Here is a 26013-nt window from a genome sequence, read left to right on the forward strand (position 1 = left end):
TGGATGTTGCTTAGTTGAAACAGATAACCCAGAGTGTATATGTGTACCTGAAAATGAAAAAATGGATGAAACAACCTTATTATCAACTGAAGAGGAAGGATTTACCCTTGATCCAATTGATATTTCAGGTCAGAGGCATTCAGATTTTTGTTTTAATTTTTAATACACTGTTAACTTATTTACTTTGAGATGTTTAAATAATCACTGAAATATTATAGGAGGCAGTCAATCTAGTACTAGCACTTGTACTACAATAGAGGAGAAGACTGTGAAGGAAATTTTAGATGATCCTTTTGAGGTGGGAAGTAGGACACAACTCCAGAAGGGGGCTTGGACTCTGGACCAGATGAGGACTAGCTACAAGGGGGAGTGGTGGAAGCTTTCAATCAGACTCAACCACCGTGTCAACTTACTGTTGCCATGGCAACACCAGGAATTCACCCTTTTCCTGGCAATGACCCAATGATTACTACTCCTCCCCTGCATAAACTGGCCCCCTTAATCTGCATGCAATTAAAAGTGGGTATAAATATGACTGCAAAACTGCCCTGAGCTGCTCGTCTCTGCCTACTGAGTAGCCCTGCTCTATAGCAGCAGTCACAGTGCTAGAGCTGTAACACCGCCAGAGCTGTAACACTGCCTATTCAATAAAGCTATTTTCTTCTACCTCTGACTTGCCCTTAAATTCATTTCCTGGACAAAGCCAAGAACCCAGATGGGCTAAGCTCCACTTTGGGGCCCATTTGTCCTGTATCCTTGTACCACTTTCATTATATTCAGTCCTGTTCAAACCACGTATCCAGTTTGGGAAACTGAAAAATTTAAAACTGAGTTCAGTTTAGGAAGGTATTGAGCCATTATTACTCTGCAGTGGGCACAGGAATAAAGAAAAAGACACACTTTTTACTTTTAAGAATCTTACAAAATAGTCTAGTCAGGAAGATAGATAATCATGCAAGTGAATATAAGGCAGAATAAAAGGACCAGAAGAGAGGCACGATGCTGTCTAGCATTTAACTTCAAGCATCATGTTTTTAGGGGTAAGCAGTAAGTATGAATCTAACATAACTAATATAACTACTAGTCTAATATAACTAGGTCATTTAGAAACATCCTAGTTTTTGGTAGTATAATTGATAAGAATTTCAGTTTATAAACTCAGACATGCAAACAGTAAAGCATTTACTTCTTCTTTTTTTTTTTTTTTTTTTTTTCTTTTAACTGAATTCACCACTGAGCCTCTCTCCCACTAGGCTGGCAGGAAATTCAATCTGTATAGCTTCCCAGGCTTCTTTTCTTTCCACCATGTAGTTCCAAAATTTGGGAGAGGGGTGTAGAAAGTGGAAGGGAACCTCTGATTATCAGCCAGACAAATTTGTGGTTCCCACTGCTCCAGCCTACATAGCCTGAGGATCAACACTTAGCCAACCTCTCTGGTATCTTGTCTTGTTCCTGGGATTTTACTGAGGCACATCAGCCAGCAAGCAGGTTCCTGTGCCTTTTGGTTCCATTTGATCTTGGATTTTTATTTATTCTGAGAATACTAACCCTCTCTCTCCTTTTACAGCTTTACTGAAGAAAAGCTTGACTTTTGCTTTCTGCCTGGTCAAGTTTTATTCCATCAAAATTTTACTCGATCAAAATTCCCTGATGGGGTAGAATCCTATGGACCTAGTTACCTGCCTAGAATGTCTATGAATCTCGGTGGGAGAGGAAAAAATACACTGGACAAATACAAATTAATGTTGCAGAAAATTATTCTATTATATAAACATTTTAGGGAACTTACAAATTTGTTGACTTCCCTCTCCCCCACATTTCCTCATTTGCTCACTTAACAGGTAGAACTCTTTCTAAGCACTTCCAAACAATACCTTGCAAAATGTATCAGCTATTGGCTGCTCAGCATAATTTTCAGAGGGAAGGAGAAGATATTTTCTTTCCAATGCAACACTGTAGGTTGTATTATGGTAGAAATTTATTTTCTTTTTTGGAGATAGGGTCTTGCTCTGTTGCTCAGTCTAGAGTATAGTGGTATGACCTCAGTTCACTTCAACCTCTGCTACTCAGGCTCAAAGGATCCTCCCATATCAGCCTCCTGAGTAGCTGGGTCTAAAGGTGCATGCTACCACTTGTGGCTAATTTTGTATTTTTTGTAGGAATGGGGTTTAGCCATGTTCCCCAAGCTGGTCTTGAACTCCTGGGCTCAAGCAATCTGCCCACCTTAGCCTCTTGAAGTGCTGGGATTATAGGCATGAGCCACCGTTGCTGGACTAGAAATTTCTTAAATATTTAGTGCCTACAATATGATTTTAGAAAGCCGTATAATCAATCACATTTGTGCCAATTTCTTGTATTTAGACATTGCTGAGAAAAGGAAAGGCAAAAAGAGGAGATTGCTCATAGATCCTGTCAAGGAGCTCAGTAGCAAAGTTATACAAAAACAGCTTACTTCCTTTGCGGACACACTCATGGTTTTGGAACTTGCACCTCCTACCCAAAGATTGATGATGTGGAAGAAAAGGGGAGGAGTGGATACACTTCTGTCAACTGCTGCCCAGGATTTGATTCATGCTGAACTGAAGATGGTAACAGTTTCTATCCTTCTACATGAGGGCAATGTTTGGTTATAAATAAATAAACAAACACATATTTACATACATATATTTATAACAGAATTTAAACTGGCTAAGAAGTACCTCCTCATTTTGAATTAATTTTCTGGATTGTACATATGAATTCTAGTTTTTTCCTTTTTAGATATGTGCTTGTGTTTTCTTGAATTGTTTTGCTGGTACAAAAAAAATGTATATTTTTGCAGTTGTTTACAAAATGCTTTCTGCCCTCTGGCTTTAAACTTGGAAGAAAAATGATACAGGAGTCAGTAAGGGAAGAAGTGGGAAACCAAACTATAGTAGGTGAGACTTCTTAATTCTGCTGATGTTGAGGGGAATGTTGTGGAAACAAAAATTTGGTGTCTTAAATTTCAAAATGAAGATGGGATCCAATTCCATATTTTAAGTATAAATGCTAACTCTAGAAGAGTAGTTGGACTTAAATGAAATTATTACTTCAGTATTGCATTTTTCTGCATTTTAGATTAATTTTTGCCCCAGAGATTTTATTAAAAAGATGAAGTAGATATACTGTGCAAACCATTCTTATTATCACTCTTTCTACCTCTTCACTCCCAAAGTCAGTACTAAAAAATCCTTAAAAAAGAAAATCTTTATATGTAGCAGGATAGTATTTCAATGTAAAACAAATAACATGAAAAGTCATGCAAGAATAAGAACAGCACTTAATACAGTTAACCTGAAATGGATTATTTCTGTCTACCCAAAAGGCACATGGAGTATTATAATCACTGATTATTATAATGATTGTTTTAAAATAATAATAAAACCAAATGGTGTGATGAGTGAGCCTCCACTTCCTGATGACCCTTCCTGAAGGCATTAAAACCTACTGAATAATATACCACCATGGGCTTGAACTGTCCATGTTGTCTTGTGAGTGAATATGTGAGAGTGTATGTAGAGGAGATGGTTGGCAGAGAATGGGGAATGGAGGTCATAAAGAGACAGAGGACGGGAAAGGGAAGATACACATGTGAGACTTGGGAGCGATAAGAAAGTTTGTTTATCCTTTGCTTAAATTCTTGGATCTCAACTTGTCTGTCAGAAGTTTTCTTTTGTTAAAAGTATATCACAATTGAACTTTGAAAGATATTTTGGTGAAATTGTCTTTATTTCTTTGATAATTCAGAGACATCCATGACACAAGAGCCAAATTCCCAGCGAGAGTTAAGTAAACCCCAAACTTGGAAGGATGTGATTGATGGAACTCAACATAGCTCTCATGAGGATACCAATAAAAATATTGACTCTGAGGTAAGTTATCCAGAGAGAATCGTAAAAATATTTTATGTTCTATAGATATGGTAAAGGAATGTTGGGACTCTAGTGTATTTTTTTACATTTGTATAGTTCATATTTCATTTTAAATTGTTTTACAATTTGTTTAGTAAGTAGCAGGGTAAAACATGATTTTCTTCTGCAAAATTTTTGTAGGAGTTTCAGCTGTAAATCACAACATAAGGTGGTTTCATTCTGAACTAGTATTTTGCATGATATGTTAAATCAATGTCTATATGTAAATCTGGTTATTTTCTGAGAATCCTACTAGGCCTCATATTCTATGTGTCATAGAATTTTTTAGAACTGCAGGCAGTATACCTGTTTTGCTTCTCATCATAAATTCACCCTCTTATCTCTAAGAATAATATATTTTAGACCCACCAGTTGCCTCAACCTTGAGTCTGAAAGACTATCTAAACATCTATGACCAAAACAAAATTTTTAAAACTTTTTATTTGAAGATACAATTTTTATTTGAAAAAATTACTATTTGAAAACATAGTTGGAAATAATGTGCTTTTAAATATTTTCTTTTATTTTATTGGTTGTACAAATATAAATGTTATAGCCACACCAGATAAAAATAAACCCGTGCTTTTCTGGTTGGTTCCATTATCACTGTATTTTGATAACCACTCAGGGAATTCAGTCAACTCATGTTGAAACTGAATGCCCTTGGAAGGAAAGACAACTTCACAATGCATTCAAATAGAATGCATTTTACTAAATATTTGATAATATACTGGATATTGAGATACTGGGTTGCCAGTACTGCTCTCTTCCTCACTTGGGCTCAGGCATTTCTTAAAATGTACCTACCAAAAATTATGATTAGGCAAACCTGTTTAGTTTATGATTTTTTGGAAGGAAAATATAACTGCAGTTATCATAGACATAACAAGATAGATTGTCCCATGGGCTTGAAGTAGAGAGAAGAGAGATTGATGTACCTCTTCTTTTGAACTTTTACTTCATTACCCTATGCTTATACTTTAACCTTCAGTTCTACTCTTATTCTGCTTCCAAAAATGGTTAACAAATGTGAAATATAGTCAAGCATGGGAGCACAAGAACAAGAGGGACAAGAAAATATTGATTCTGTTTAATCATTTTCAAATCTTCATAAAAAAGAATTTTTATATATCATAACTGCAAAGTTGAGAGTATCAAAATGTAGAATATTCATATAAATTAAAAGAAGAAAAACAAGGCTTCACAAATATGTATATTAAATAATAAAATATAACTCCTTATGTTTACTAAAAGTTTTTGAAGCTGAGTGGAAAAAGCAGCTTTCTAACTATGTTAGAGGGGGCTCTTAATCAAGATTGGGGAAGACAGCTGGGGAATGAAGCTTGGAGACAGGTTGAAGATGAAAGAGATTGACAGCTTCTATAGCAATGAGAAGGGAAGGAGATGATAGGGACTAGGGACTCTTTGACTGTCTCTTTTTCTTTCTTCCTTTGTGTCTTCACTCCCCTTCCAGCAGACAGTTTCTTCTTCCCTTTTGCCCGTGACAACTCCAGCAGTGGTGGCAGGAATCCTGTCATGGTCCTTGGTAGAGATATTAATATCCCTTCCCTCACTCTCACTCCCTCTCTGCATGCCTATTGCAGATGCCTTTCCTCTGCCACCTGGTATTGGCATGAGAATAGAGGTAAGGGAGTGGGGCTACATAAAGTGCTTCAAAGCAAAGTGGTCTCAGTAGCACAGCAGTAGAGAGTAAAGTCTCTTTAATGTGAGGCCTGCAGTAGCGAGGAAAATAAAAAGGAAAAGGATAGGAAGCAAGGAGGGAAGGGGCATGCAAGTTCTTCCTTTATGCAAGGCATATGGAAAACAGGAATATTAAGTCAAATACTGCCTATCTGGGATAGTTCAGAGATAATATTTTGAGAATGTGTCTTTTAAATTCGTTTGAGAAATGAGCATTCATGTGATTAAAACATTTAACAAAAATCAAATTGTTCCTGTATAACCACTGGCAGATTTACCTAACTTTCCCTAATTTGCTTCAGCAGGATATTGTTGAAATGGTGTCTTTAGATGCTGAGGAATCATCTTTAACGAATGACTTCTTGGCAAAAGAAATTGAATATAGTCCAGTTGAATTGGTAAATATATGTATAGTCTTGGGGATGTTCTTAAAAAATTTATCTCTAAATATTTAACACCTTATTTATCTAAAACTTGGCTTTTAAAACTGTCATGTTACTTTCAAAATTTATAATTTAAATTTGTGGCTACAACAGAGATGTTTGTGAATAGTTTGATAAAATATTCCGAATTGCTCTGATTTTTGTCTTTAATTTCTTTTGAAACTTCAAATACTTTTAAAGAAAAGTGTGAGATTTTTGTGCTCATCAAAAGTAGTGACAGGATTTAAAATATTGAGAATCACTATTTTAAATCATTGGTATAACATCTCTAGAGAAATAGAACTATATTAAGAGTATGGTGGCCTAGGGCATTTGAAATTTTATCTTATTTACCAAAAAATTGTGAGCAATTTTTTCTTTAACATTATGTAGCACAGTCTTGTATCTATACAAGACTTCTGGAAATCTGAAACAAAATAATCTGGTGGTCAAAGGGCCACATGTCAATTGCAAAGACAGAAGTAAAGTCTGATTTACCTGACTCCCTGCTTGTTAACTGTCTTATTTCTCTGGTCTTGTCCCAGAGTACTGAAAACATTTCTAAGATTGTAAGGAATTTTAGCAAAAGTTTTTTAGTAAATAATATAAAGACACATAGTAAGCCTGATATTAATCTGTTTCTATACAATTACCTATATAATGAGTTCCAAGACTAGCTGATTGTTTTTTCACACAAGAAAACAGACCGAATTCTCTAGATATTCTAGGACAGAATAAATAACCTGAACTTTTTACCTGAACTATCCAAACAGCTGAGCCAGAAGTGGGTTGATTCATTTTTTCTATTTGCTTTGCTTCTATAGATGCAGGTTATTTTCATACATGGTCAAGCAAATCGCAACATAGCACAAGTTCAGCTGTTTCAATAATCCACTGGGCTTTCCACACAATGGATTCAGCTGTAGGGTGTCCAGATAGATCAATAGACAGGCTTTAGCAGAATGCACAGAGTATTTCTTATGAGTCTTTCTCTGGTTAGGTTAGTTGTACATTATAGGTAAAGCTAGATCTCATGGATCTTTAACAAAGAGGTTTGTACATTTCTAAAACTGCATTTGTTTATTTAAAAATAAAATATTAATAAGTGGGTGTCCTCATTTATCCAAGGACAGATCAGAAAATAATAATCATAAATTTTAGCTGAAGGAATTTGGAAAACTCTCCAGAATAAAGTGGCCATATTTTCAAATCAGTTTCTTTGGGATACAGGAAAGCATACAGCATAGGCAGGCCCAGGAAGCTGGTATAGTTGGTGGAAATGGGGACTCAGTAGTTCCCAGGCTGAGTCAAAGAGTCCCTTTAGCCTCACATGATTTAAAATGTCATGCAGAATATTCTGGTGCTTTCTGTAATTGTCTTGGAGTCTATGAAATTGAAAGCACTTTTAGCAAGTGTCTGGGCTCCTATACATGAAGGCTAAACAAACAGTGGACATGTGATGAGAGTGACACAGATGCTGTTGGGTTGAGTGGTCAGAATTAGCTTAGGAAGAATTATAAAGTAGGCCAGCTTTGTGCCACTTCCCTTCCCCCAACCCTTTATAGGCCTCTTTTTTCAAATTCATGGACACTTTTCATATGCCCAGTTTCTGTTCTTACATCATAAGGTGTTAGTTTGTAAGGGATCGGAATAAATTCTCGCAAATGATTTCAACTTTACCATTTTTAAATATTGAGATATTTCTGAAAGTGGTTAAGCCTTAAATACCAAAAAAAAAAAAAAAAAAAAAAAAGAAAAAAAAAAAGAATCTATTCAGATAACATGACAGGTAGTCAGGCAGTGGGTTAATCTTTTTTGAACAAGGCATCTCGAAATCTGAAAGGTTTCTAACCTAATTGTACACAAACTACTAAACAGCAGTTGGGTTTAGAGCTTCCATTACCAGATAAGTTCAGATAAGGGCCTTTACAAAGCAGAAATAGCTGTATGTTTACTCCTGTCACCTGAATTCAGATTGACAGAACTAGGATAACCCTAGGCAAAAGTTGTTGTCTTTGATAACTTTACTTTTCAAAGTAACCATAAGGCCATGGACACATTACCAAATAAAGATGGCAGAAAAAAAAAAAAAGATGGCAGAATTTCCTATTTTGGAGCCTCTTATCGGAAGACACCCTGGAGAGTATAGGTGTAATTGTGCAAAGCCTGATTTATATTTGTATGTTAGCCTTATTCTCTTTATTATCAGACTATAAGCTCTTTATTTGGCAGGACCCATTGTAATAGTTGTGTTTCTTGTAGAAGATAAGTTGTGTTTCTTATCTTCTACAAGATTGGCAAATAGTAAGTATTTAGTAAAATTTGCATAAATTAAATATTTTATTTATCAATCAATCAATCAAACAGGAGTCATTGAGGAATGAACAAAATATTGAGACAGAGAGATGGAATCGAAGAATACTTCATATGTTAAATCATTTACGGGTGAGATGCTAGGGTTTGTCAACCCTATTTTTATTTTTAAAAATAAGTCAATATGGACTTCAATCTTCTAGATATCAATGAAAATGCAATGGTTTTCCTTATTTTTTTTTTTTTTGAGGCCAAATGCTACTAGAGTGCAATGATTTTCAGTAGTATACCAAGGGCTAAATATAGAAGTTTGGTTTTGGTACCTGCATATTCTAATCAACTTCTTATCTACCCTCATACCCTTAGATATCTATTCTGTGTCCCATCCTTGTTTTTAGCAGGATACCAACTACTTCTTAACATGAAATGTAGTTTATAGCAGTTCAAGAGTGACAATTCAGATAATTTTAGAATTTATGTTTTTATCAAAATAATATATGTATATTATTTTTAAAGTTCAATAGCACCATGCAATAAGGCTGAAAAAAAAAAGCTTTTGTCCTATCCCTCCTTATTCCTGTCCTGCTTACCAGAAGCAACTACACTAAGCTATTTCTTTTAGTATGTGTATCTATATTCCTAATTAACGTGCTTTTACTGCTCTTTCTTGATATTTCAGCTTTAAACTTTATCTACTGACTTCTTTTGACAGAAAAAGAAGGTTTAGCTTAGTTACCTTTCCCAGCCTAGTATACTTTTAGCATAGTGTTATGTGTTTACAGTGTTATATTTGTAATAGTTATGATGCAGGTTTGCTTGTGACAGGGAGCCAAAATATTAGTGGCCTAAAAAGCATAGAAGTTTATTTATCTCTCAGGTAAAAGTTCAAAGTGGTATGGCAGCTATGCTCACGGAGTTGTCAGGGACCCAGGTTTCCTTTATCTTCTCAAGATCCAGAACGGCTAACTAGCCACCATGTCTATACTCCAATCAGCTGCAAAATATCCTTCAAGAGTACAACCCAGAAATTGTGTCACTTTTTACACTTCATTGAGCAGCACTTAGTCACATTGCCATAGCTAGTTGGGAAATGTAGTCTTTATTTGGTAAACTTAGTCCCAGCTAATAATTCTATTACTATAGAAGAGGATAATGGAAATTAAAGGACAACTAGCAGCTGCTGCCATAAATACTATATAAAAATTAGTTTACATTGAAGCTTCATAGTATAATTATATTTCTTATCAACTTTATGGTTGTTTTGTCATTAGGTTTTTTTCAAGTTAATCATTACCTCATTTTTGTTCATTTGCTCAGTGTCTCTAAACCCATTTTAATTATTTTTCCAAACTCTGACAGTATGACCAAACTGTGACAAACTCTGGCAAAAATACCATTTTATGGTTTTATAATATTTTATAATATCTCTTATCAAATAATCCATCAGTTCCATTTTTTTCCTTAAAGGTATCTGGGAGCTCACCATCCTCTTGTTCTGATCCAAACCAGTTGCTCTTTAGGTCTGTTCCATAGTTTTTGTCTTGAGATATTGCTTTGTCATACATATGGGAATTTGTCTCTTCCTGTATGTATTATCACCTCTGTGTTTTTTGGTGCTTTGATCTTCCTTTATCTTACATTTTTTGATTGTTAACATCCTTTCATAATTTCCTGAGTTAAAGAGTCCATAAGAGATAGAGACCCCATACAACCCTGAGCATTTATTTCACCTTTAACATGATTGATTGTCTCTAGACATAAGTTGAAAATATATTTCTCTCAGATGTTGAAGGCTTTGTAACATTGCTAGGATTCTTGTGATGTTGTTGAAAGGTCAAATGTTGTCTTAGTTGGTGATCCTTTGTAGGTAACCTTTATTTTCTCCCTGGAAGCTTTTGATCTTTTATTATTAATTATTATTTTTATCCCTGGCACTCTGGAATTTCACGATGTTTTTCTTTTTTTCTTTCACTTACTGTGTTTATCATGTAGTGTGCTCTTCTATTCAGGAATTTCATGTTCCTGAGTTTTAGAAAAATTTTTAAAATTTCTTGGACTTTCTCATTATTATTATTGTTTTTTAAAGTTTTTCATGGAGTCAAGGTCCTGCTGTGTTGCTTAGGCTAATTTCAAACTCCTGGCCTCAATTTCCTTGTAATTTATCTGTTTTGTCTTCCTGAAGGGCTTATGAGTCAAATGTTGAATCACCTGAACTGCTTCTTTAATTTTTAACAAATATTTTATCCTCTATATTAATTTCCTTTGTATTTGTGTTTTTCTACTCTCTAGATTGCTTGAACTTTGTCTTCTATACTTCATTGAATTTTTATATCTGCTTTCACCTTTTTGTTTTCCAGGAGTTTTTTTCTTAGTTACTAACTATTCTTTTGTTTTATAGTATCCCAATATTTTTATTTAATTATTCAGTTAGGTTTTAAAAGCAGCTTTATTGAGACATGATTAACATGAAATAAACTATTTATATTTAAAGTATGCATTAGATAAGTCTTGACATATGTATACAACTTTGAAACCTTCACCACGATCAAGAGAGTGAACATATCTTAAACCAGAAAAACTTTCCTTGTGTCACTTGAGAATTCCTCATTTGCATACCTCCAACTGGTACCCCCATTCCCAAGCAACCCCTTATCTGCTTCCTCTCACTGTTTCACTATTTTCCTAGCCATTTTCATGAATACAATGAAAAATACTCTTAACTTCAGAGGTTGCACTTCTGCCCTCTGCATTAGCTTTCCTTAGTGATTTTCTTGAATGCATTTCTTTTTGCTCTTTAATATTAGAGATTTTACTCAAATGTCTTGTAGATCCTAGGATTATCTGTTTTTTATTTAAGAGTGAGACACCAAAAAACGGATTGGAAGTTATATATGCATGAGTAGGGCTTATAGACTTATAGTATTTACACTCAGGTAATTGGGTGGCACCCCTCACCTTCCCCAGATTGTATTACATAACTGGATTTTGTTCCCCCCTTAGAATAGTAATAGTAGGCTTTTCCAGAGTAATCTTTAAGTCTGCTGCCTAGGAGATAGAAGCAGGATGCCAGTGGCTCAGGAATCAAAAGGAGGTAAAGTAGAGGCCAGTTATCTCACTGTTCAGAGTGCAGAATTTCCCTTAATCTCACTATTCTTGGTATGACGCTTCACCATCCACAGGGCTACTGTCCTAAGTCCAGAGCCTTGGTTTTTGGTATCTCCGGAAGGGCAACTCCTTGCCTTCTACTATATGAGCAGTGTTCTCTGATTCTGTGAGGTGGTGGAGTGGACAGAAGGTCTAACTGTTCCTAAGTAGATTCAATTCTCAAGGAACTCCTGTTTTCAGCTTCATGCCCGCTTCCCAGTTTATGACACACAGATGTCTCCAACTCCTGAGCTTTTCTAAGATACTGTGTCTCAAATTGGCTTGCTTTTTGCTGCCTTCGCCGCTGCCAGCACTGAGGTTTCAGTTGTTTCTACTCTACTAAATCAGTTATGTCTTCACTTTCTTTGTCTTTATTTCCTTCCTTTGTCACTTTTTCTTCCTTTACCTTCATTTCAGAAAGGTTTCTGAAGGGAACAGAAATAAACACTTATGTTTACTCTTGCATATTTGTCCCTTTAGGGTTTTTCAAAATAATTCTTGAAATTGAAAAAGCTGTCCTTATTCTTTCTCCTGGGGGAAAAAGCCATCCAATTCGCATCTTTTTCTCTCAAGGTGGGGAATAAATGTAGGGTGGATATACCATCTTTGAAAGGTTACTGACCCTGGGCCATACCTTTGGTTAAGATAAAGTATGAGAAAGTATTTAATTTATTAATTTGTTATATGTTATGGACAACAAAACCTTGTATATGGTATTTCTAAACATGCTTCACAACTATCCAAGAAGTATGATTCTCATAGGGACACTGGCCATTCACTGCAGTATTTCCTTTTCTCTTTTTTTGGGGGGACAAGGTTTCACTCTGTCACCCAGGCTGGAGTGCAGTGGCGTGATCTCAGCTCACTGCAACCTCCGCCTCCTAGGTTCAAGTGATTCTCCTGCCTCAGCCTCCCGGATAGCTGGGATTACAGGCACACACCACCATGCCCAGCTAATTTTTGTATTTTTAGTTGAGACGGGGTCTTACCATGTTTGCCAGGCTAGTCTCGAGCTCCTGACCTCAAGTGATCTGCCCTACTCGGCTTCCCAAAGTGCCGGGATTACAGGCATGAACCACCGCACCTAGCCACACTGCAGTATTTCTAATTAAAAAACTACTATTCTAGGAATCTGATTGCAAATCCTAGTCTTCATGAAAAGAGTTATTGTCATCCATAATTAAAATGCTTGATTGTACCTCAGTTATTTCCAGTAGGTATACAGATGCCATATAGTGAATCCAACATCTTTTTAATTTGTGCAGAGAAATTGGGTGTTTTTTACATAGTTATAATCCCCTGCTGCTGAAACTAGAGTTGGTTATAATCAACACCAACACTAGTACATTTAAGTAAGAGAAGACCGATAGGTTTATTATTTTTATTGTATTTGAAGCCTCCCAGAGTCCCGTGGACTTTTTTTTTTTTTTTGTCTCTGCAAATTTAGCTTAATTGCCCTTTCCACAGTAGCCATTTGTGTTAACATCAATTTTTAAAAAGACCTAACATTTGTATAACACCTTATACATTTTTATAACACTTTGGAATTCTTTTGCATGTATGTTCTTTATGAACTTAGCTCGTGTACAGTGACTTGTGTTGTTTTTATGTTTACTAAGGAGTCATTTCCCTTTTCCATTTAAGGATTTTATAGTCAAAATGTCAATCAAAATATCTTATCAAAAATGTCAATATTTTGTTGTTCATTATGCATTTGTAGCCAGCTTTACTTCTAATGATCTTATTTCCCTTTTCTTTTCTAATCATTTTCCCAGGAATCTAACAAGATGGGAATGCAGTCCTTTAGTCTGATGAAGCTCTGTAGAAATAGTGACCGAAAACAAGCAGCTGCCAAATTTTATAGCTTTCTTGTCCTAAAAAAACAGCAGGCTATCGAGCTGAGCCAGAGTGCTCCCTATGCAGATATTATAGCTACGATGGGACCAATGTTTTATAAAATGTGAAGGAAATCCAGACATACAGATTTATGTCATCACTGGAGTTTCTGTGTAGATAGTTGAATTTAATGCGGAAGCCATCTGGAAGCAGCTGAAGGTCTGATCCATTTCATAGATAGGCTGACCTATTTCCTCTCTGTAGTTCAGAATAATCATATCTAGAATTGGAAACCTACATACTTACAAAGAAATATTTTAAATTCTTTTTTTTTTTTTTTTTTTAAGGACAGAGGTCTCAGTATTTTCCCCAGGCTGGACTTGAACTCTGGGCTCAAGTGATTCTCCTGCCTCAGTCTCCTGAATAGCTGGGACTACAGGCACATGCCACCATACCTGGCTCAGAAATACTTAATTATAGCTAAGTAATTTTTTTAAACTTAGCTGATTTGAATATATCGCATTTATCATTTCCCTGATTTGAATATTGCATTTAGGATACATTTAGGATGCATTTTTAAAATGCTATATGCTTTTGACAAACATTCAAAGATGTATCTTAAAAGACTATTTTAAATTGGTGTATTTACTTGAATTTTGTGGGGTTAATGATGAAAACGTTCTTATTTCTACACAGATAATTTCTTTGATTGTAATGCATATCATCCTTGATTTGGCTTAATGCCATAGGTTTTAATCTACTATCTTAATTGAAGAGTTACATAGCTCATCTTTGCTTTAAATTACTTGAATGGCTTTTAGTCTATTTATAGGTCATTTAACCTTTTTATTTACTATTTAATGATTATTATAATCACCATTAATGTGTCGGCAAAACTAAATCTGCTTCTATTTTTTAAAAAATTAGCAGATACTTGTTCAGCATGTTGTTTGCAGCTACAGTCTTGAGTAAAGATCACCAAAATAAATGTTATTTTACTTGGTGTTCATTGAACATTTTTGACATTAAAACTGTTGTTTTTCTTTTTTCTTAATTGAAGTTTGAGTTAGGAAATTTTCATATTATGTTCTGTGAGCTCCATAATACACCGTGAAATAAAGCCTATGGTAATCTTTAAAATGCTGTTGTATCTGGAATTATGCTGCAAACAACAAATTCTAAATAGCCTCTCTAAATGTATTTAACCATACATTTTAAATGTCAAAATTGTCTTTTAAAAATTTCTTTTATTTTTTAAATTAACATATAGAAAAATTGACTTATTAATTTTGGTGCACAGTTCTATGAATTTTAACATATGTTTAGACTCCTGTAACTATCTCCACAATCAGAATTCCAGCAGTAACGTCACCCTGAAAAAATTCCCTGTGTTATCCCTTTGTGTTAACACCCTTCCCCTATATAACATCTGGCAACCACTCTTCTCCATGACTACACTTTTGTCTTTTTGAAAATGTCATACAAATGGAATCATATAGTATGTACCTTTTGATACTGGCCTTTTTCACTCATAAATGTCTTTGAGATTCATCCAAGTGGTTGCATGTGTCAGTGGTTTGTTCCTTTTTATTGCTGAGTAATATTCTGTTGCCTAGATATAGCACAGGTTATTTATCCATTTACCCACTGAAAGATGTTTAAGTTGTTTCCAGTTTTGACAATAATAGAGCTGCATACATTTATGTACATTTTTGTGTGGATATAAGTTTTTATTTGTCTATGGTAAATATCTAGGAATGGGATTGCTGGGTCATGTGGCAAGTATATGTTTAACTTTATAAGAAATTATGAAATTATTTTCCAGAGTGGATGTACTATTTTACATTCCCTCTATGTAAGAGAGTTCCAGTTGATTTTTTTGTTTACTTGTTATTTTGAGATAATTGTAGATCCACATGCAGTTGTGAGAAATAATACAAATATCCCATATACCAGTTTACCTCAATGGTAACATCTTGCATAACTTTAGTATAATACACAACTAGGAAATTGGCATTGACACAATCCACCAGCTTATTCAGATATCACCAGTTTTACACGCACTCATTTTGTGTATGTATTAATTCTATGTAAATTTATCACATGTGTAGGTTTGTGTGGCCACCACCATAGTCAAGAAACAGTGCAGTTCCATCACAAGCGTCACTTGTGCTACCCTTTGTTAGCTACAGCCATCTCCCTCCTTACTGTCCTCCCTAGCTCCTGAAAACCACTAAACTGTTCTCTGTCTCTATAATTTTGTTATTAACTTTTTTGTATTAACTTTGTATCCCATGACCTTGCTAAATTCACAAATTAGTTCCAAGTATTTTGTTTTACATAAATGGAATTAAATCATGTTTTGCCTTTTTTTTTTTTTTTTTTTTTTTTTTTTTTAGACAGAGTCTCACTCTATCACCCAGGTTGGAATGCAGTGGCACAGTCTTGGCTCACTGCAGCCTTGACCTCCCAGGTTCAAGCAATTTTCCCGCCTCAGCCTCCAGAGTAACTGGGATTACAGGCTCGTGCCAACATGACTAGCTAATATTTTTGTATTTTTAGTAGAGATGGGGTTTCACCATGTTGGTCATACTAGACTCAAACTCCTGACCTCAAATGATCTCCCTGCCTCAGCCTCCCAAAGTACTGGGATTACAGGTGTGAGCCACCACTTCTGGCAATGTTTTGCCTTTTGTGTCTGATTCCTTTCACCTAGTATAAAGGTTTCAGGTTTCATCCATGTTGTAGAATGTATCTGTACTTTATTCCTTTTTATGGCCAAATAATATTCCATTGTATGGATATACCACATTTTGTTTATCCACTCATTGGTTGATGGACATGTGGATTCTTTCTACTTTTTAACTCCTATGAATAATGCTGCTATCAACATTAGAACATAAGTTTTGTGTATATATGTTTTTATTTTTCTTGGTTATATACCTAGGAGTGGAATTGCCAGGTCACATGATAAGTTTATGTTTAACTTTTCAAGGAGCTGTCAAACTGTTTTCCAAAGTAGCTGCACTATTGTACATTCCTACCAGCAATGTTTCAGAGTTCCAATTTCTTAATATCCTTGACAATACTTGTTATTGTCCCTTTTTAAAATTATAGCCATCCTAGTGAGTGTGAAGTGGTAACTCATGGTTTTGATTTGCGTTTTTCCTAATAACTAATGATGTTGAATATCCTTTCATTTGGATTTGCTAATAGTTTATTTAGGGTTTTTTTGCATCTGATATTGGTCTGTATTTTTCTTTTACTGTCTTTTTCTGGTTTTGATGTCAGGGTGATACTGGCCTCATAAAGTAACTTAGAAAGTGTTTCCTTCTACTTTTCTAGGATAGGTTGTGTATATTTGTGTTATTTCTTCCTTAAATAATTGATAGAATTCACCCATAAACAATATGGATCTGGAGATTTATATTTTGTAAGGTTTTTAAACTATGAATTCAATTTTTTAAATAGTTGTAGGACTATTTAGTTATGTATTTCATTTTAAGTGAGTTTGGGTAGTTCTTTAAGTAATTGGTCTATTTCATCTACATTGGTAAGTTTATGTGTGTACAGTTGTTCAGAGGTATTCCCTTATTATCCTTTTAGTGTTTGTGGGGTCCATAGTAATAACCCTTTTTTTTTTTTTTTTTTTTTTTTTTTTTTTGAGACAAACTCTCGCTCTGTCTCCAGGCTGGAGTGCAGTGGCTGTGACCTCAGCTTACTGCAACCTCCGCCTACTAGGTTCAAGCAATTCTCCTGCCTCAGCCTCCTGAGTAGTTGGGACTACAGGCGTACCCTACCATGCCCAGCTAATTTTTGTATTTTTAGTAGAGATGGAGTTTCACCATGTTGGCCAGGATGGTCTCGCTCTCTTGACCTCGTGATCTGCCTGCCTTGGCCTCCCAAAGTCCTGGGATTACAGGCATGAGCCACCACACCCAGCCATAACCCCTCTTTCATTTCAGACATTGTTAATACATTTTCTCTTTTCTTTTCAGTTATGCCAGAGGCTTATTAATTTTCTAGATCTTTTAAAAGAATCACATTTGGGTTTCATTGATTTTCTCTTTTGTTTTTCTGCTTTCTGTTTCACTTCATTTATCTCTGCTTTTACATTTTTTATTATTTTCCTTTGGTTTGCTTTGAGCTTATTTGCTGTATATTTCTAGTTTTATTAAGGTGGGGGCTTAGATAATTTATTTGAGATCTTCCCTCTTTTCTAATATAAACACATAAAGCTATATATTTCCCTCTAGGCATTGCTTTAGCTGAATCACATAGATACTTATATGTTGTATCTTCACTTTTGTTCAGTTAAAAATATTTTCTAATTTCCCTTGAGATTTCCTCTTTGACCTGCAAATTATTTAGAAGCATAGAACGGTCAGTTTCTAAAGGATATTTCCAGTAATTGATTTCAAGTTTAATTCCATTATGGTGAGGAAACATACTTTAAATGATTTTAATTCTTTTTTCATTATACTTTAAGTTCTGGAGGTACATGTGCAGAACATGCAGGTTTGTTACATAGGTATACATGTGCCATGGTGGTTTGCTGCACCCATCAACCCATCATCTACATTAGGTGAATTCTTTTAAATTCATTAAGATTTATTTTATGACCCTTTACTAAGTTGAAAATTTGTGAATACATTTTGACTCCCCCAAAATTTAGCTACTATTGTTGACCAGAAGTCTTACCTATAATGCAGTCAGCACATATGCTGTATGTTATATGTATTATATACTATATTCTTACAATAAAGTAAGCTAGAGAAAAGAAAATATTATTAAGAAAATCGCAAGGAAGAAAATATATTTTGTATTCATTAAGTGGAAGTGGATCAACATAAAGGTCTTCACCTTCATGGTCTTCACATTGAGTAGGCTGAGGAGGAGGAGACAGAGGAGGGGTCAGTGTTGTCTCAGAGATGGCAGAGTCAGAAGAAAATCCACATAAAAGTGGACACACACAGTTCAAAGCTGTGTTGTTCAAGGATCAATTCTGTTCTGCATTTGTTAGGTGGAGTGTTCTATAAATGTCAATTGGACCTAGTTAGTTCATAGTATTGTTTAGTTTTTCTACATCCTTGTTTATTTTGTCTATTAGTTCTACTGATTACTGAGAAAAGTGTTTGTGTCTCTAGCTATAATTATGGATCTGTTTATTTCTCCTTTTCGTTCTATCAGTTTTTGCTTTATATATTTTGAAGCTCTTTTATTAGGTGCATATAAATTTATAATTATTATATCTTCTTGGTAAAGTGATGCTTTTATTATTGTGTAATAATTCTCTTTACTCCTGGTAATTTTTTTTTGCTCTGTAGTCTAATTTTTCTAATATTAATGTAGTTATTCCAGATTTCCTTTTATTACTATTTGAAAGGTATATCTTTTATCATCTTTTACTTTTAGCCTACCTGTATAATTCATTGTATTTAAAGTGAATTTCTTGTAGATTGCATCAAATAAAGTCATTTTTTATCCATTCTATAACCTCTATTTTAATTGATGTGTTTAGATCACTTATATTTAATGTAATTATATGTAATTATTGACATTTTTGGATTTAAGATTTTATTTAATTAGGATTTATTTATTTAGGATTTTGGATTTTTAAAAAACTGTTTGTTCCCTTTATTTTTTTATTCCTCTGTTTTCCCCTTTCTTGCCTTCTTTTGGAATATTTGGAATTTTTTGGAATTCCATTTTGATTTCTTCTTTTTTTTTTTTTTCTGAGACAGAGTCTCACTCTGTTGCCCAGGCTGGGTGCAGAGGTACAATCTCAGCTCATTGCAACCTCTGTCTCCAGGGTTCAAGCAATTCCTGTGCCTCAGCCTCCTGAATAGCTGGGATTACAGGTATATACCACCATGCTCAGCTAATTTTTGTATTTTTAATAGAGACCGGGTTTTGTATTTTTAATAGAGACCTGTTGGCTAGGCCGGTCTTAAACTCCTGGCCTCAAGTGATCCACCCACCTCTACCTCCCAAAGTGCTGCAATTACAGGCATGAGCCACTGCCCTGGCCTATTGTGGTTTGTTTTTGTTTTTGTTTTTTTACTACATTTTTTGTTATAGATTTTAAAAATAGCTATTCTAGGGATTACGAAATACATACTTAACTTTTCATGCTCTACTTAGAATTGATATTTTAGCACTTCAAGAGGAGTGTAAAAATCTCACCATGTAGGTTCCTTTATACCTCCTTCTTGATATTGTACTTGTCTTATGTACTACATCTACATACATTAAAACCCATCAACAATTGTTGCTTTCAACTATCAAACATATTTAAAAGGATCAAGAGAAAAATAGTCTATTAAATTTACCCAAATTTTTGTTCTCCTTTCTTCCTGATGTTACAGGTTTTCTTCTAATATAATGTCTCTTTTGTGTGAAGATCTTAATTCAGTAGTTCTTTTAGAGTAAGTGTGCTGGCAATGGATTATCTTCATTTTCCTTTATCAGAGAATGTGTTATTTTACTTTCATTTCTGAAGGATATTTTTGTTGGATTCAAAATTCTGGTTGACAACTCTTTTCTTTAAGCAATTAAAAAGTTTTGTTCTATTTTCTTTCGCCCTTCATGGTTTCTGATAAGAAAACCACAGGTTATTTAATTTTTTTTTCCTTTCTTTTTTTTTTTTTTTTTTTTTTTTTGACATAGGGTCTTGCTCTGTCACTCAGGATACAGTGCAGTGGTGCAATCATGGCTCACTGCAGCCTCGACCTCTTGGGCTCCAGCAATCCCACCTCAGCTTCCAGAGTAGCTGGGATTACAGGTGAACACCACTACACCGAGCTGATTTTTGTATTTTTTGTAGAGATGGGATCTCACCATGTTGCCCAGGCTGGTTTCAAACTTCTGGGCTCAAGAAATCTGCCTCTTGGCCTTTGAAAGTGCTGGGATTACAAGTGTGAGCCACTGCACCAAACCTATCCCTGTATTATTAATGCATCATTTTTCTCTGACTGCTTTCAAGATCCTGTTTTTAATTTTCAGCAGTAACTGAAAACTATTATTATTATCACCATCATCATTTGGTTTGTCCTCTCTGGGTTTTGCCAGAATGCTGGAGTTTGGAGTTTTATTTACTCTGTTCTGCTTTGCTGCCTACTTTCTACAACTGAACTTGCATCTGAGACCAGGTGGTAGGAGGACAGAGACAAAAAACAGCAGGGGCTCACCCTCCCTCGGGACTACAGCTCCTTTTCTTCCTCAGAGTTTTAGGCACCTGTGAGTTCTTGCTGTCACAGCTACCACAGCTACCATGGCCTAGGGACTGGCCCATGAGAGAATGGAGAAAAGATTTGAAAGGAAAAGAAGAATTATATCTCTCACTCACTCACTCACTCTGAGCATCAGAAGTCTCTTTTCCTGATCTTCAAGTCAAAACTAGAGAGATTCTTTGGGAGCTTTCTCTTCATTGAGCCCCAATTCTAGATTTTGATCTCCTTGAGACCAGGCTAGGAGTTATAGGAAGAAATAAAAATGGTAAATTCACCGCTAGTTTAGTGGTAGGGTGTGGCAAATTCTGGCTTCTTTCCCAATATGCCTGCTAGTATTTTGTCTTCAGAATCCTCAAATAGCTGCTACATGAATTTTGTTCAGGTTTTATTGCTGCATTCAGTGGGAGGAGTATGCTTACCCAGAATTGGAATAAAATTGTTTTTGAAACTAAAAAACAAAATTTATGTATTTTCAACTAGTCCAAAACAAAACAAAATTGCTAATTTCTTTTTCTTTTTTTTTTTTTTTTGAGACGGAGTCTCGCTCTGTTGCCCAGGCTAGAGTGCAGTGGTGCTATCTTGGCTACTGCAACCTCCACCTTGTGGGTTCAAGCAATTCTCTGCCTCAGTCAGTCGAGTAGCTGGAATTACAGGTGCCTGCCACCATGCGTGGCTAATTTTTTTGTATTTTTAGTAGAGACAGGGTTTCATCATCTCTAGAGCCAGGCTGGTCTTGAACTCCTTGACCTCGTGATCCACCTGCCTGGGCCTCCCACAATGCTGGGATTACAGGCATGAGGCACCATGCCCGGCCTTACTAATTTCTTAGGAATAATTTTATTTTGTTTTATACTTATAATCCTCATGTGTTGCCATTTACATTATAACTAAACACCAGTTCTCTTCTCAATCATCTGCTTCCTAATGCTGAGAAGAATTCTTTACTAGCTAACACCATTCCAGGTGACAGTAATGTGAGTGAAGTTGCTCTCTTGCTTTGGGGAAGTTCCTTGTGGAGATATCTGGGAAATGTAGTCTCCTAAGTATCAAGCAAAAAAAAAAAAAAAAACCAAAAAAAAAAAGCAACACCACACAAAAACCCACACATACACACATGAGGATGGGACAGCCAGGCATGGTGGCTCAAGCCTGTAATCCCAGCATTTTGGGAGGCTGAGGGTTGCTTAAGCCTAGGAGTTGGAGACCAGCCTGGGCAACATAGTAAAGCCCCAACTCTATTAATAACTAAAACACCATGGGAACAGATAAAAAATATTTTAATGGCAATCTCAGAAATGTTCTCCTGCTAAACATGTAATAATTACATGGCTTCCTTTGGTTTTGCTTTAAGTGTAAAAATGTCATTTATAATTTCAGTGAGCATTAGAGGAGATAAAACATTTTATCAATTAACTTGCTGACATAAGCATTAGATATTTTGGACAGAAGGCCTCAACATTTCACATGGCTCTTTCAACTAGTTTCCTATTCCTGCTACAATTGCTCTCCCATGTTTTTCTAGAAAACATAATATAATGATGGCTATCTGATAGGATACAGTTTAACTGAATGGAGGACAAAATATAATCAATGTCCCCTCTAAAATGTATTAGCATTTGTTGCAAAAAAAAAAATGGATTTACTGTAGCTCAGAGATACAGAAAAAGATTTGACTGTGAAAAGCAATAGTAAACTTAAAATAATTATTTTTTCATGTGCATTATCAATATTAACTGTTTCTCACCAGGCCAGTACTGCAGAGTCATGATGTAAATCAGTGAAGTCACTTTACAGATTCTTCTTTTGGAAAGTCAGCTTGGGGCAGAGAGTAGAGGGTACCAAATTCAGCACTGGCAAGAGTAAACAGACTTAAGGACTTAAGAGCCTTAAGAGACTTAAGACAAAAGGACTTCCAGGATGGCATCTGGCCGAATGTTCTCATAGAACACTGGGGCCTGGCACAATGTGTGCTTGCTTTCTCATTCACTTAGTCAATATTTATTGAGCTCCTACTATGTGTTAGGCACTGCTCTGGGTACTGGAAATACAGCAAGGGAAAAAACAAAGTTCCTTCCCCCCATGAAGTATACATTCTAGTGGGAGTAATAAATGAGAAATAGTAAATATATACTATGTCAGCTGGTAATTAAATATAGCAAAACTAGGGGCAAAGTGGGTGGAGAGGAGGGAGTTAGTATTTTATGTAGAATGGTTAAGGAAGGCCTCCCTGAAACTGTGACATTTGAGCAGAGACCTGGAGGAAGGGAAGGATTGAACCAGGTGGCTCTCTGGTGTGTCCTAGGCAAAGGAGACAGCAAATGCAAAGGCCCAGCAATGAGGCCTCAGCAAGAAGGACAGCTTGATGGGAGAAAAGTGAGTGATGGGGAGAGCCAAACAAGATGAAGTCAGAGAGCTGGAGTAAGATGAGGGCATGTGGCCGAGAGCGATATGGAAAACCACTGGATGGTTTAGAACAAAGTAATGACACATCAGACAGGGCTGGTTCAGAAAGAAGGAGCCCATTCTCACTCCACCTATTTTCCCACACATGAAGCAGAGACTTAAGACAAAAGGACTTCCAGGATGGTGGAACCAGGCCCAGAAAGTGAGTTAACTTATCTAAAGTTGCATGGCTAGAAGGGAAGGACTAGGCAGAAAATCCAGTTTTTTGGACTTTTTGGTCCTCTTGTTTCCCCTGTGATATCAGAGGGAAGACAGAGGGAAAAGAGCCACAATGAACATTTTAGGTTGTGATATCTTATCTCTCTGAGATCCTTCCAATGATTCACCTTTTCACTACTTCAAAGGAAAACATTTTCATTTTCAGATATTTAAGATTCCTGCTATCATTTTTCTTAGTATCCCAAGTACTGCTTGCCATTCACATTAAATAACCCTGGTACTCAAACTTCGTTTGGGTAGTGAAAAATGTTCCTAAAGGCTTTTGGATAAAAATGACTATTTAACTAGAGCCAACTATGTGCCAGGGAGTGAGATTGGTATCATCATCCCACGTTACAGAAGAAAAAGCTGAGACCCAGAGAGGTGAAGGGACTTGCACAGGGTCACACAGCCTGTTAGCTGACCAAGACGCTTTCCACCATGCCCGACCGATCGCCCAGCTCAGAGTACCGGCTGGTGTGTAAGTGGGAGAGGACCCTGCTCCCCGTGTGCTTGCGTCTCTGCTCCCAGGGCCTCTATAGCAAGATACCAACTATCTCTTTAAGAAGGAAAGTAAAGACGGGCCCGCTTACGCAGCTGCCGGCGAGCCGCCGACTGGCTGGTCCCCTCCATCCACCTCACCCTCCCCGCCCCTCCCTCCCGGCAGCCCCAGCCCCGAGGAGCACCCAGCTAGCCGCCTCCTGCAGGGGCTCGGGAGAGCAATTCGGCGGCCCCCGCAGGGCAGCTGAAGCCATGGAAGCCTCCGCAGGTGATGACAAGGACCCCGGGGACCTCCAGGCCCACCGCCCAGCTGCACCCGCCGCAGCCCAGAGTGCCAAGTGCCAGAGGGTGGGGTGGGGTGGGGTGGGGGCCGCGGGCCGCGAGGAGGAGGGGACTGAGCACCAGGCAGGCAGCCTGTCCTCCAAGCCTTCTGGCTAAAGCGGCCCAGCTGTCAGCGGCCGGGGGCTCAGCTGCCCGTGTGTTCCCCGCCTGCGCTCACCCGCCCCTGTCTCTCTTTTTCCCAACCCCGCAGGTTGCTGATCAGGGCCTGGCGGCTGCAGCAACGACTGCAGAGGCGCTGCGCCAAGCCGGGCCGGAGTGGTGCGAGCCGGCGGGGCTGTGGAGGGCGAGTGGGCTCAGGTGAGGAGGCCGCGGCGGAGCTGGGAGCTGGCCCTGCGCTGCACCGCGGCAGGTGGGGGCTGCTTGCAACCGCTTGCTGCGGTAGAATCCCTTGGAGGGCACCAGCCTAAGAGGGGTTAATCGTGACTCATTCTTACCCTCCCTTCGTTCCCCTACATCCCTTTAAGCTCTTCCTTCCCTTCCCTTCCGTGAAATTTACGAATTAGAGGGTGCTGATTGCAGCAGGGAAGATGCCCAAAGTGGGCGATTAGGAGGTTTTTAGGAAACCCCACCCCTCCCAATTTTTATTTGTTTTCCTCTCTGGCATTTGGCAAACATTTAAGCTTCTCTTTTCCTTCTTGGGGGAGGAACAAGGGTACCTGGAGGTGGGAGAAGGATGGAACCCCACACCCACCCCAAGGTCAAGTGCCAATGACTGCTTCCATCCCATCTTTCCCTCTGAGAAGCATCAGGGCCCTGCAGTAGATCTGGGGGGAAATGCCCTTAAGTCCTCGAGTGGAAGAGCTGAGCCTCAGTCTCCACGGAGCTTCCCTGGGATATGAAGCCTTCCACTTCCCAGCAGGGAGCTGTGCTGTTTGCAACACCTACTGGCCTGGGGAGCCCCATCTTCCCTTCCCCAACCCTGCAGACTGAAGGAGAGGCCAGTCACATGCTGCCTGTTTCCTCTGCCTTCTCTGCCCATCTGGTGGTGTGGGGATGGGTTGGAGGCTTCTCAGAAAAAGGTGGTCTCTGCAGGCAGAGTCATGTAAGGGAAGTGCCAGAAATTGGGGTTCTAGGCCCTTTGTTAATTAGCCACAAGTAGCCATCTTAAAATTGTTTAGGCGTGGGTGTCTGCTCATCTGTTAAATGCAAGAATTGGATTAAATGATCTGTATAATTTCAGTGTATCACTCAAGCAGCTTTTACATGTCATGGGGACCCCTTGCTAAGGCAATTTAAATTTAGGTCCATGAAATAACTGGGGTTTCCTCAGTTGATCTCTTTCAACTCTGGACTTCTCAAGTGAAACACTGACCTTGTGGGCCACAAGGAACTGGAGGCACCAGACAGCCCTATGGTGACATCCATGTACTGCCAAGTGACTTCCCTTCCCCCATCTTCAGTTTCTCCATCTGTAAATCTAGGGGTACACCTGCAGAGGGCTGATGCGAAGATTAAGTGAGGTGTATGTGGAAGCACCTAAAATAGTGCCTGTGCCTGGCACATAGTAGGTTCTCAGGAACTCAGGACTTAGGAGATAGACTGGGGGAAGGGAGGAAGAGGTGGCTGCTTATAGTCATCTTCTCCTCCCCCTCCCCCTCCCCTACCAGTCTCTTCCACACCCCTGCGGATGGTGTCCCTGCCAGGGGTAATGAATGCTGAAGTGTGCTGGGCCACCAGGCTCAGAGCCTAGGCAGCAGCATTTCCACTGCAAGGACTGTGACATCATTCCAGCAAATGATGGTCCCAAGGAGACCTATAGCCCAGCATTGGGTTTGGAAAATCCTGGCATCCAAGGGCGGAGTCTCTGAGGGAACAGAAGCAGCAGAATCTTGTGTGCTGGCAGCAGGGCAGGGATCAGGTCTTCCAGATCTCATGCGAATCCCACTGCGGCTCTCTTGCTCTCCCTGGAGTGTCTCCCTAGAGTCACCC

The 26013-nt window shown here is 37.7% G+C and overlaps 2 protein-coding genes across 5 annotated transcripts in view; both read left to right on the forward strand.

Annotated features, from left to right (window-relative positions):
- Positions 1-13688, forward strand: part of RAD21L1 (RAD21 cohesin complex component like 1) — a 29351-nt gene extending 15663 nt beyond the window's left edge. The window contains exons 8-14 of the mRNA XM_032295384.1: positions 15-128; positions 2362-2588; positions 2822-2918; positions 3769-3893; positions 5939-6031; positions 8423-8500; positions 13288-13688. Coding sequence (XP_032151275.1) covers positions 15-128; positions 2362-2588; positions 2822-2918; positions 3769-3893; positions 5939-6031; positions 8423-8500; positions 13288-13476 — 923 coding nt within the window. The 3' untranslated portion in view covers positions 13477-13688. The remainder of the gene's footprint in view (positions 1-14; positions 129-2361; positions 2589-2821; positions 2919-3768; positions 3894-5938; positions 6032-8422; positions 8501-13287) is intronic.
- A 10182-nt stretch (positions 13689-23870) lies between these two features.
- SNPH (syntaphilin) overlaps positions 23871-26013 on the forward strand; it is a 42769-nt gene continuing 40626 nt past the window's right edge. The window contains exons 1-2 of one of the 4 annotated variants that reach the window (XM_032295385.1): positions 23871-24010; positions 24275-24381. The gene's annotated coding sequence lies outside the window, so the exon portion shown is untranslated. Of the gene's footprint in view, positions 24011-24274; positions 24434-26013 lie in introns of all 4 variants that reach the window. The other 3 variants (XM_032295389.1, XM_032295388.1, XM_032295391.1) reach the window with 3 other exon arrangements.

This window comes from Sapajus apella, unplaced genomic scaffold, assembly GCF_009761245.1.
Source record: "Sapajus apella isolate SASKATOON/1434 unplaced genomic scaffold, GSC_monkey_1.0 scaffold33, whole genome shotgun sequence".
NCBI classification, from domain to species: Eukaryota; Metazoa; Chordata; class Mammalia; order Primates; family Cebidae; genus Sapajus; species Sapajus apella.